Here is a 13134-nt window from a genome sequence, read left to right as displayed (position 1 = left end):
AAAGCAAACAAATGCACATTGCCTTTGGCACTATGGTTACGTGGCACCTCCTGATTTACCACTCTTGCTTTACGCTGGTGCCTCTGCTAACTGGAAGTGCCCGGACTTGCTCGGACTCCCCAGCCTGGTGCTCAGCCACACAGGCACTGCAGGCTCCCAAGGGTTAAATCACCTAAACTGCCCAGTAGCCAGCCAAGTGACTGTGTTTAACGCAGTTTAAACCTTCCAGGCACCTGCGTATTTTTGTTCCTCCGCTTTGATTCCCTCTGATGTGCCCAAATGCTCCTGGGATAGAGGAATCCAGGGCCAATGTCCCTGTAGAAATAAGTGCCACCAGTCAAGTAGAGAGCAGAGAGATGAATATGTAACAGCAGGACACAGTACTCCCGGTTCCTCACCTAAGTCTGTCAATCATTACACGGAGTGAGCCATCCATGACCTCTGGAAATGGGGCAGAACGGTGTTGATTGGAGTTGAAATGCAGCAGTTTCCATGCGGCAGCTCTGAGCTGCTTTTGAACCCTTGTATCCAAATCCTGTTGGGCTTCACACCATGCGGGGCAAAACCAGGTGCCGAATTTCTTCTCCCTGACGCTGACCTGAGACTGCTGCGCTGCAGCAATGGGGCTCAGTGCCCAACTGAGGAGGAGCACAGCTAGCTCCTGTGCACTTCGTCCATCAGAGCCCCCCATTTCACCTTGGGTGCTGAGGTTACCTTTGCCATCTATATGGTAAATAATTAACTCTTGGAGCTCTCCTCGTATTTCTCCCCCGCCTCTTCCCTGCTTTTAAATGCCCATGACATAACGAAAGTGAAACAGTGCCTGAGCCTCTGTGGGGAGCAAAGAGGGAAAGCTGCTGGAGAAGAGGAGTGGATGGGCCCTTCTTCCATCTCCAACAAACCCTTTTGCAGAAGGCCAAGGAAGATGGAGGGAGGCTCCTTGCCCACAGAGAGATCCTCTGAGGGTGCTGGCCTGCAGTCAGGGGCTCCTGCGAGCTGAGGCAGGTGAGTTTGTGTCGGAGCCACTCCACTGGGCTTCCCAGCTCCTTGCAAACCAGGGCAGCCTTTCTGCCAGCAAGCGCTCTCGGGGGGACTTCTGCTCAGCCCCTTTCCAGTGACCACCACCTGGCAGCTCTCGCAGGACTTCAGAGGGCTCTGTGCCCAGCAGAGGTCTGGGAAAGCTGAGCTGGACTATGCAGTGCCCCTGGGTTTCTCGCACAATTTCGGTTTCTCAATTTCTGTGGTTCATGTCTGGGTTATCCTGGCTTCCTGCAGAGAGGATCGGTTTGGTCATCACCTGGGTCTGTATGTCCTCTTCCCTTGTCCTATAGGTTAATTCCTCCTTCTCTGACTTCCTCCCTCAAACAACTCACATGCTTAATTGCTGCTCTTGTTCCACTCAGGCCGCACACCCACTATGCAGAATTCAAACTCATAAATCAGTCCCTTTCCTACTGAAATCTCTGGAAAATGGGGTGCCCTTCTCCCCATTTCACACTGCTGTATGGGCTGTGATGAGGTGAGCTCCTGAGGAAGGCAAGCCAAGAGATAAGGATAATTCAGTATTTCCTCTGAGAAGCTGTGATGCAGGATTTGAGCCCCGCTGTGCAAGGAGCTCATCAAACTGATGGGAAGCCACAATCTTTGCAGTTTATAACCTGGGGAATAAACATGCACAGGAGGGTAGAAATCTGGCCAAACTCTGATCAGGGAAGGCTGAGATATATTTCCAGAGCCCCAGCATGTCTGTTTACTATAATCATATTTAATTCCCTGCTCCTGCAAGCTGGACAGACCTGAAACAGGCAGTTCCTGGGTGACCTCAACGAATAGCTGTTTCTAATGATTCAAACTGATTGCTGAGCTGCCTTGAGCTTGCTGTGGGGAAACATGGCATTTACCATCGTTAGAGCTCTGCAATGCGCAATGTTCCCCAGACCGAGCTATGTTAGCTGTTGACCTGCTTTCAGCTCTGTGCAAGGGAAGGGAAGGGAGGCAAAACCTTTCCCACTGCCCCCTTCCCAGACACCCTGGCCAGAGTTCACAGTGGGGAGGGAGCTAGTCCGTTTACAGCAGAAGAGGAGCTGAGCAGATGTAGGGGACCCGACTCCCACCAGGTGTTTACAGGGGCACAGTCATTTGTAGAAATGTGAATACATGCACCTTCCCAGGGAAGCACTGGGCTCCTAGGTGCACTGGGCCCTGTGGCATCCCCCACCACTCATGCAGGGGCTTTCTTGGCCTTAGAGATAGCTTTTCACAGCATTACGTGGTGGAGCAATCTAAGGAAAGCCGCGAGGCAACACTGGAGCCTGTTAACACAATGCTGGGAAGTTGTTTGCAATATCCTTGGTGGGGACAAGGGTCTGTGAAACTCTGCAACAAAGACTCAGGCTGTTGCCAGGGTCTCCTGTGTTTGCCCTTGACGTGCTCTGAGGTAGGATGAGTGATATGAACCTTTGCTACATCATGCAGCCTCCCTCACTGTAATCTTGACGATTCAGAGTGCAGAGACTGCTTTGATTTGGGGTGGAAGGGGCTAAAGGCAAACAGGGAGGCTTTGCTCAGCCCCCTGCACCAGTGCGGTGCAATGGCCGTGATAGACTGTCCACCCCGTGAGCCCTGTTCCAGCAGCAGCAGGTCAGCGCTGGCCTTGGGCAGGAGCAGCAGCACAGCCCACAGTTGCCGTGCCTGCATTAGAAAGTGGGAACACTCCAGTGGGTTACCTATCCCAAGCAGGGTTATCCTTGTTACATGGCTTGAAATCCATCTGGAAGGAAGAGGGGAAAAACATACCTTGTTACCAAAAGAAATAGTATGGTTTTAATTGATTTCAGCATCCCTGACATTCAGTGATTCCTTGACACTGAAGAAATAGCTGGCCGCTCACCTGATTTAAAGAGCTAGACTAGAGCCTTCCAGAGCTAAAAGCAGGCCAGCACCTAGTTTCTGTGGGTAGAGAAATGTTTCAATAGCTACGGGCTATAACAGACTTGCTCTGTCCTTGGATTAAGTGGGATGGACAAAGACTTTCAGTCCAGGACTGACTTTGGAGACACAGTAATAGTCTATTAGGTTTCTCTCATCTAATTCTGCTGTTTTGTTCATTTTAGTCATTACCATCAACATTTTTGGAAAACCTGTTGTTGAAAGACAAGATGAATAGAAATATGGAGTTACATCCAACAAGTGTAACATCAGAACCAGCCTCTCCAACAAACAGTACTGGGAAGGAAGAGATGGATGTTGCTCCAGAATTGAATAGCTCAACTTCGCCCAGCCACGACATAGGGATCTTTGAAAGAGGAATTAAAACAATGTTAAGCATCCGGAAATCAAAACAAAACCTGAACAAAGATAAAGAAAAGGAATCTACTGGCACTCTGAGAAGCATACGACTTTCTTTTAAATTCCCCAAGAGCTATGAGCAGGACAAAACCACGATCTGTAATGGCATGGAGGAGATTGGGGAGAAGATAGAATTAGAGCCCATCAAAGGAAAACCTCTTTCAGGTAAGAAGAGAGAACAACAATGTGATTAGCTTGGCAGGACAAATGCAGCCTCCAAGCAATTTACTCTTTGCAAGTCTTGGGCCCAACGGAGGTGCTAAAGAAATGGGCATCCCACTAGAGACACTTGATCTCAGCCTGAGGGCAGGTCACTTGTCATTGAACAGGCTGTTCTGTGGCCTCCACTATGTTAGTTTAACTATATCAATCAGCCTACCTTCAATCAACATATCAGTGAGTCAGTCCATATACGGGAACTATGCAGAAGTGCAATGCAGGCTATTCCTATACTGTTGTTGGCATTGCACTTCCGGATAGTTTCTGCTCTTCAGCTGTCAGACTGATGGTTTCCAGATTGTACTTTATAGGTTACTGCAAGGCCTTGATAAGTTGTCCCATTAAGTCATGTTTTTAAATCAAAAATAAGGATGATACACACAGGGGCTGGCCATGAGAAATGCAGTGAATCAACTGTATTCACAGATCCAAAATGGCTGGGGGCCACTGTTGCTGAATACAGACTATTTTATAAATAAGTGTTGTCAATTAGTCTAGTTGGGTTTGGGAGGAAGGGCTCCTCCATAATGGGAAATTATTGGGTTGTTTGGATGCGATGTGGGCCAGCTCAGAACCTTGCTTCCTAATCTGAGAGACTGACTTGCCAAGGGACCTTCACAGATGCTTTTGCTCTCTTACACTTTCTTTCCATCTATTCCTCTCACAACAGTGGTGTTGCAAGTATTGTTTTCTGCCCTTTCCCCCAAGCTGGCTCACTGTCATACCTTTTGTCAGCATTAGATAATGGGTCATGGTCAAGTCATAGTAACTACCATCAGCTTAGCTATCACTTTTCCCCGGGTGTGAGTGGACTGCAATGCCTTTGAGCTTGATTTGAGCCATAGTCTCATCTGCTTTTTCAAGGCAGAGGTATTACATTGCATCCAGGAGATAGGCTGAAATGAGTCAGTATAGCTTGACCTTTCATCAGCCTAAATTCCTAGAGAAGAAAAGCTCTGGGTCTACTGTGTAGCATGACATGGGGAATAGGTAGAAGGGCTGATGTTGTCCCATTGCTATAACATGCTCTTCTGCACCGCAAAGTTATTTGCAGCTTCACACTGATACCCTGTGAGGCCAGTAAGCTGAATCTGAGCCCATCTCTTCAGTTTTGCTAGTCCATTCAAAAGGTCATAGATCAGGAGCAAGACAAAATGTTAGGAGAAACTCTTTTTATCTCCTGCAATACACAAGCTGATGAATTGCACGAATAAGACCTGTCCTGTGCCCAGTAACTAGTGATTGGCCTAGACTAGAGCAACTCTGTCAGAAATACATCCCATCCTGAGATAAATATGGCAAGTGAAGAAGACTCCACCATATGCCCCATTAAGCCGTATAATGGTTAATTGCCTTTCAATTGTTTTTTTTCAATTACCAGCTGGCTGATCTCGTATTGCTAAATTAAAGATCCATTTAGCACCCAATATCACCTCCTTGAATAATTATCCTAGATGGTGATTAAATGGCATTTTCACTCTGATGAGCTGAACAGAATGTATTCCTTTAGTCTCACATTGTAAGCACTTGGGCAAAAACAGGTTTTGTATTTATTTACCTAGAAGAGATTAAGTTAATCGGCACAATCTCCCTTCCCTTTCAGTGTAGTGCAGCTGTAGCTTCATATAGGCACTCACAAACTCTATGCACTATATGCTATGTCAATAGTTGGGTTATTTGGTGTTTTTCTGTCTTCATAAGGATACCCCCACACTGCACAGATTGTATAAAATCTGTGTGCAGATAAGCCCAAAGGCATAAATTCTGGGCTCTGAACCATACATTCATCTCTTCTTTGAGTGCTCTCCAACCTTTCCATATCATTTCATGTGTGCACACCAGAAACAGTGGCCACACATACCTAAATAATACCCCTTCCCTTCTCTTTAACATTTGTTTTACGCTGAGTATCACGATGGGATCTCCTGATCAGAGCATCTGTTACCATGCAGGAGATGGTGAGGGCTTCGTCTGGCCTCTCAGAAGCTAACAGTACTCTCGGATCCCCTCAGCCCACAGCAAATACCTCTGACATTAGTGGCAAAGGGGCTGTGGATCTTGCTGCAGCAAGGTTTTGGAAAAGAAATGGGAAACTCAGTAGATCTCAGCCACTTTGGGGGTTCGAGGTGTTTCTCCCCCAGCCTCAGCCAACAACCAGCCAATACCCTTTAGTTCAACCCCTGCTGGCAGTCTGGCCTGAGGAGGCAAGGCACCAGCCCCAGCACAACCCGTCGCTCTCCGAAGGCTGGTGGGGGGGATTTATCAAGGCAAGCCAAACAAAGGAAGTGCCCAGGCCCAGCGCGAGACATGAGTGCCAGGAAAAAGCACACATCTGGATCCCCCCTCCGAGTGCACACACCTTCCCAGACCACGCAGCGACAGCAATGTCCACTGCTTGGAAAACAAATGCTACCGATAAAAGGCAGCGCCTGGCGTTTATCTGTATGTTTATACTCAGGCTGTAAATGATCAGTTCACGAGATCCAGAACTGCCCTAGGCCACTGAACTCCACATACCACGCATACGTTGATATTTCTCCGTTTCCTCCACTGGCTTCCTGGGTGTTGCATTCCTGCCACCTCAGGGACTTCCTCAAACCGTGGCTGCCCCCACATTGCCACCTCAGCGTCCTCCCACACAGGGGCACAGAATGCTTTTCCCTTCCCACCTCTCCCTCTTTCCACTTCCCAGGACATGGCTTCTTTATGCCATGCTCCCCTTTTTCTTCATGCACGGAGATGCCTGGGCCTTGGGCCCTATCCCAGAGCCCCTTCTCTCTCCCCAGCCAAGGGGAGATTGCCGATGGCAATAACTGCAGAGCTGAGAAGCTGTGGCTTCTGATCCTCCAATCCCTTTTTTTGGTTGAGAGGGGGCTAAGGGCCATAGCCGTTTACAGACATCCCCAAATGTCTGGAGCAGATAAGAAGCATCATTCAGAAGCTATTTGCTGTGCTAGGCACAGGCTGGAAATGCCCTTTCCAGCCCATTTGCTGGAAAATCACTGATCTAATCAGTGATTCAGGCCCCGGGCTGGAAAGGGCAGCCAGCCACATATGGGCCAGTCACTGGTTTGTTTCCTCAGCTCCAGGAAGCACGTGAGCAATCTGGCCCCTGCATCTAAAGGAGTCCTTGTAATACAAATCACTGGTAATCTCTGTAGGAATCCAGGAGCTGGTTAGTCATGACTCGAGTCGGGGATGTCTCTCAGAAGAACTCAGAATGGATAAGGTAGAGGGCACAAAATCAGGACAGGAGAGGAGCCCAGGCTTTGCCCAAGGTTACGTCTGAACTGTGAATGTTCCCAAAATGTATCAGAAGCATCCCCACAGCGGCATCTGCTTTCCCAGGGCCTTGGTCTCTGTGGAGGATGTCCTGGTGGGTGGACTGGCAGCTCAGAAGGCCTGAGGGTGGACATGTGTTGCTGTGCTCCCTCCAGCTGGACCCCTGGCCACCCTTCCTGCCTTCTCCAGCAACATGCAGAAATGTTCTTGCAGCCAGAGAAAGTAGGGGCCTGGCTGTGCTGGAGTCACTGCTGCAGGAGCAGTACCGTGCAAGGCAGGCTGGTATGCTGAGAAACAAAAGCATCACAGCTAACAGAAATCCCTGCTGGAAAGGTATACCAGCATCTGCCTCAGCTGCCAATTGCACTTCAGTCCCAGACTAAAAGAGGGGCAGAGCCAGGCTCAGTTTTATGCAGCCGGAGACCCCAGTGCCCTCTGTGCAGTCCTTGTTAGCCATTGCTTGAGGTTTTTCTTCAGGGCTATGATTTTTTTTTTAATACTTCCTGTCTCCAAAACCAGTCTTTTAAAGACATATGGCTTTGACTTTGCAGTGATTTTATTTCCACTGCTTTCCTCTTCTGTGTCCAAGAGGACTTGGAGATACCAGAGAGGATCAGTCTTGTATGCACTGTTGGGATCTGCCTACTCAGACCAGTCCTGCAAGCCCTCCTGTTGGGGATTTTCTGTTGTTACAGGCCTGTCAAGCACATAATACCTATTTTGCCCTCTTTTTTTCTGCAGTAATGGAAATAAATGAACTTATTCAAAAACGACAACTTTTGGAAGCATTCGCAAGCATTAAATACTTGGAAGATGAGGTGATAGCTGAAAGGGATGCAGACAAATACAAAGATAACCCCCAAGAGTTTGCCAGGAAATCCAAGGATGTGGATTTGCTTTATAATTCTATCACAAGCACAATCCAGTCCATCGTGGTAGGAACACTGGAGCATCCCACTGTAGACGAGACCATGCTGGCATCCTTGGTGACTTTAATAGCCAATGAAGAAGCAGCTCATCCTAATGCAAGTGACACCACTGGTCCTGAGTCAGACTTGCTTGGCACACCCAGAAAGTGGAAGGAGGAGTGGAGGGAAGCTATCAACAAGAGTGCTAGAAAGAGAGTCCTGAGCATACCCCTGGCATCAAAGGAAGAAGAGAGTTCTTGGCTTGATCTCCACTTAGGTTTCCTCAGGAAACACCTGAGTGAAGATTTACTGAAAGTCAAGTTTGCAGTAAAAAAGTGCTATCCAGAGGATTATAGGGTGTGTGACATGTATGTGGAGGCTTTTCACAAGGCCATTGCTTCCCACTTGCAAGATCTCTCCCAGAGACCCTTGGAATTCAATGAGCTCTATGCCTTGCTCGACTGGATTGCCAACACCTACCTGAGGTAAGCTGCTGTTATTAACAGGGCCGCAGGATACTTTGAAAGCACGTAGCTATTTTCGGTTTCCTGTGTGAGCAAAAGAGATGCAATCGCTTATACAGTAGGGCCTGATAACTAATCTACTAATGGATGGTGACAAAGGTTTGTGATTAAAACACTTACTGCATTTCACAGATCTCAATTACCCTGTTTCTCCGTCCCTCTCCAGTTTCCTCTTCTCATAAACCGGGAAGCTCCCCCTTCAAGTGCTGCATTGCAACTCTAAGAATTCCTGCTCCCTCTGTGGAAATGTTTTGCGAGGTACAACAGCTGCTCGGTGCCTTTTCCGGGCACAGTAAGTGGCCTGCGGGGGAGCGCTCCCTCCTTCCTGTTTCATTAAAACAATGATGCATTTGGAAACAAGCCACTTCACCACCACCACCACTCGTGTTCAGTGGTCACAGGCAACTTTTGAGGAGGTGCCAAGGCATCACTATATGGAATTAGCCACATTAAAACAAAGGTTCTGGCTCAGACGTGCCCACAAGTTGAATGGGAGATAAGTATTTTAGGACCTCTTAAAGCTCCCTGTAATTCAGTGGTGACCAAAATACTCTAGCAGCTGCATGGACAAACATATCAAAAATCAGGGCGCTCTGAGTGTGTGGGTGTGAAGGCAGGAAATTTTCACAATAGCAAAAAAACTTGTGCTGCTGGATGTTGCCTCCTTTTAGAGCCAAAGGAAACACCTAAGATAGGCACCTGTAGAAGATCCAGACATTGTGCGTCCGCAATTGTTCCCTGGTCACTTATATTTAGTTACTAAGGCGTACACCACAGCCACAGCCCCAAAGAGCTCACAGAGAAAAAATCCAGCAGAAATACACAGTGGGGAGGGAAGAAGAAGAGAGACAACATGCACAGGAGGTGGGTTTGTTCATAAGCACATGAGAACGGCCATGTCAGGCCAAAATCACATCTAGCCCCGCAGCTGGTCTCCAGCAACGGCCCAAACCAGTTGCCTAAGGAAGGGACAAGCACGAACCAGCCAATGCTCCTCAGACAAGGGAAGAAGGAAGTGTACCGTGTCAAACCAAAGGTCTGCCTCAGACAGTGGCCAAAAATGGACTGTGAGGGAAGAGTGGTGAAACAGGGCACCCAGTAGCAGTACTTCCTTGGGACACTCCTAGCCTCCGGTAACTTTTGGCTCCATCACATGTATCTATCTTATCAGTTTATTGAGAGGTTACAGCAATTTGGGGTACAGCATCCAATCACCTTGCTGGGTTGGGACATTTTGATTTCTTTTTTCCATTCTAAAAAGCTCCATCCCCTCTTGGGATCCTTCCCCAAAATGAGGAATTGCCTGGCCCAAACTCATTAGCAATGCTGCAGTTCAAACAAATGGAAAAAAGAAAGGAAGAGGAATAGGCTGCTTTAATATAGGTTTGAGTCGGTCCTCTCAGCCACGGCAGAGAGTTGGTATTTAATTCTATGGTGTCCTGAACAGCAGATTCATGCAGCAGCTGGACTATATAATGCTTTCTATGTACAGATGTACCTGTCCAGGAAATGTAAGCCATGACCACAGAAACATTGACTTCAGGACACTTTCAGCAGGCTGAACTTTTTTCTGCTGAGCTGCCACTCTTCATCTGCCTGACCTTGTACAGTACAATCCTCACTTACCTTGGATCTGAACCTAACCACGTGCTTGGTGGTGGTTTGAAGATGGGAACCCTGTGGGTGGTTGAGTGAAAGAACAGGCTGTTTATAGGATGCTGCCTTTGCAGCTCTCTTCCTTGCTAACCAGGTGACTGCTTGCAATTTATGTCCCACATTAATCAAATTCATGAATATTTTCCTTTTTCTCCTCTCCATATTTATCATACTGAAAGATGCAATGCTTCTGTAGTCCGCAGACAGATTGCAGGGTAGCACATGCTATCAATTGTACAGGCTAATAGTGGGTTTCTTGCTATAGAGTGAGAAACACAAGCATTGCCTCCCTTCCCCTGCCTCCCCACTAATCAGCTGTCCTGATTTTATGGTAATCCAGAGGAAAGTGAGTGGTGAAGTCGCGTGTCAGCTGAGCGCACTTTGGAGTCAGACTCTGTAGCTGAGCGTCCACCCACCACTTCCATATGTGGAGGAAACGCTGCGCTGCAGATCCCTGTGTCCCAAGCACGTGTGCGCTTACCAGATGCTGCCCTTCGCACTCTGACCTGCTCCAGGATCTCGCCTTGTTATGGATAACACACAGGGAAAAATAATAGACTAACATAAGCTGTGATGTGATACAAGAGCAAAGCAAGGGGGACCAGCTCACTCCAAAGCAGCACACTGTTGGAGGAATTACCCTGAAAGGCATTTCACAAGCTCATAGTCAAATGAATCAGCTTCACATTGTTTATTTTAAAAAGTAAATTCTCATAGCACTTTTCATGTCCAAACAACTCAGAAGTCTCATGATTTCTAAGGTGGGCTGGAACCTTAGATCATTCTGATTTTGAATAATTAGGATTTTGAATAGCGAGGAAAGATTTTCTTGTTAAAGCTTGAAAACAAGCATCACAGTTTAAGCTTTAAGTATATTTCTCACAGCTTAATAATTATGTAGCTCATGCCACATGAATATTCCATCAGTGTACTCACACTCCAAGGCAACATAATTTGTTCATTTGAATCTTTCCAGTGAACTCCTTCTGGGTCACCCTGATCTCAAACCAGAAGTTAAAACAGAAAACCTCTCCCTGTTGTTAACACCAGCTGATTGGGATAAACTGAAAAACAACTACATTGCTTCTGTAAAGGTAAGATTTTTGACCTTGTTATCACGTCTGTCATGCAGAAGACAGGAACTCCAGCCTCTGAGACAGAGGTTTCTGATCGCTGTGTTATGATTTCTAGTCCTGTGAGATGTTGAGTCCTGTCAGCTCCCACTGGTGTGGAGCACCCAGCACCGTGCAGGATGACCTTTCAATCCAAAGCAGAGAAGTCCCGAACACTGAGTTTTGGAGCAAAGCAGCCATCTAAATGCTGGGCCTGAACCTGATAGTTACAGGCACAGAGACCTAAAGTAACTGTGCCAGGCTCATACAGTACGACCTAGGTCTACCAAAAGTTCAGAGCTGTGCTTCATCAGATCAAACACAATGAGGATCTCTGTAGCAAAATATTGTTAGGTTAGAAATATTAGCCACTAGTTTTAGAGCGTGTGAGATTCTTTGGCACATCTGAACTGTAAGGTGTGGTATGGGCAGGCAATTTTGGGTACAGCTGGGTGTCTTTCCACCAGAGAACGTCCCTGTGGTCCAGGGCCTTCGAAGAAGCCCCATCAGCAGGTGTCTTTCTGCCTGCCCTTGGCTGGGACTCTGGGTAAGCCTGTCTGAGGACCATGCCCAGCAGCTGTAGTCGCTTCCCAGCACTACAAAGCCTAGCTGCTTTCCTGGGTCCTTGAAGGGCTCAGACATATTTTTGAAAATCGTTTCTGAAACAAGGCACTTTTCAAGGTGAGCTCAAGATATCCAGACCAATAAAATTAGTATTGCTCCATCAGGCTAATAAGGAGCATTTGTTTTACCAGCAACAGCACTGATTTATCATCTGGGACTGAACAGTGCTCCCACTTACACAAGTAGCTGTAGAGCCGGAAAGGACCGGCTGAGTCCTTTATCCTGACCTTGTGCATAACGCGTGCTGGATTAATTTGCAATCAAGCAACAAAACAGCTGACTGAGCCAGAGTGTAACTGTAGACAGGCAGTCCAGATCCGCTGAAGTAAATTGCTCTGAGGATTAAATACCTTCCCTGCAAAGGAATGGCACACATTTCCCTGTCAGGGAAGTTATTTTCCCTTGATTTGGGAGCAACATGTCCTCACACAGTACAGCTTTCCTGATTTTTACCTGAGATCCTGTGTAGTCCTAAAGGGTCTGGAACAAGACCTTTGATTCTGCTTATCTTTTTGCACTGCACACGTGAGTCTTGCATGTGCGTCAGTTAAGCAACATGCAGGATGCCAGCTCTGCACCTGTAACTTTGGGCATGCTGCAGGCCCTCGTGTGCCTCCCGTGGAGCAGTCAGCACGGGGAAGCCCAGAGAACAGGAAAAGTCCTTGGCTACAGTGTGCCGAACTCACCTTAGAGAGCACACGGCCCGCGAAGAGCCTGGCAGAGCCAAGGGTACGCTGCAACCAGGCCATTGGCGCCCGCTACCACTCCTGCAGTAGCATGATCCGGCCATCCAAGGACTCCCCTGCCGACCCACTTGTGCTTTCCCATGCGCTGTTTTACATGTCATAGCCTTAGTCATGCCTGTTTTTTATCCTGAGCTGCATGTTTTCTTCCTATGTTTAACATTTAGGGGAAAATCAAAAGCTATTTTGGAAACATCCTGAAACTGGAGATCACAGAGAAGTGGGAGAAGGAAGTTCAGCCGGAAGTGGAGGAAAACCTATACAACTCATCGCTGTCCTTTGATATTCAAACGGTATTTAAGTAGCTTGCGTAAAGTGTATGGTTCTCTTTGATTCCAAGGAAACTGAAGCGTTATCTTCTGGTATGTAGGTACTGCCTCCTGTGATAATTTATGTTAGTCACGCACTCATAGAATACATTAGCAGAGAAAATGCCGTTTATTACAACATTTAGCTCTACCGTTTGCCTTCTAGCTGCAAATTAAACCTGCTGTCAATTGTGTCAGCAACATAATAGGCAACTGATTTTAAAGTCTTTAAATCTCTTTGATTAGAAAGAAGAAAGAAAGAAAAAAAGACAGAAAGAAAAGGTTTGTTAGAAAAGCCCCTTCACTGAAAGAGCGACTTTGTCCCAGGGCTGTGGCAGCCTCGGAAAGGCCGTAGGCAGTGACAGCCACTCCAATTTATACAGTACAAAAAAACAAAAGCTCCTGCTAGC

The 13134-nt window shown here is 47.3% G+C and overlaps 1 protein-coding gene across 1 annotated transcript in view; it reads left to right on the top strand.

Annotated features, from left to right (window-relative positions):
- Positions 1-811: 811 nt before the first annotated feature.
- Positions 812-13134, top strand: part of EXOC3L4 (exocyst complex component 3 like 4) — a 32052-nt gene continuing 19729 nt past the window's right edge. The window contains exons 1-5 of the mRNA XM_026111424.2: positions 812-1005; positions 3114-3513; positions 7591-8242; positions 10914-11031; positions 12584-12709. Of these exons, the coding sequence (XP_025967209.1) occupies positions 3159-3513; positions 7591-8242; positions 10914-11031; positions 12584-12709 (1251 nt within the window). The 5' untranslated portion in view covers positions 812-1005; positions 3114-3158. The remainder of the gene's footprint in view (positions 1006-3113; positions 3514-7590; positions 8243-10913; positions 11032-12583; positions 12710-13134) is intronic.

The sequence above is a fragment of the Dromaius novaehollandiae genome, chromosome 5 (assembly GCF_036370855.1).
Source record: "Dromaius novaehollandiae isolate bDroNov1 chromosome 5, bDroNov1.hap1, whole genome shotgun sequence".
Lineage (NCBI taxonomy): Eukaryota > Metazoa > Chordata > Aves > Casuariiformes > Dromaiidae > Dromaius > Dromaius novaehollandiae.
Note: the sequence above shows the minus strand (reverse complement) of the source record. Positions and strands in the feature narration are given on the sequence as shown.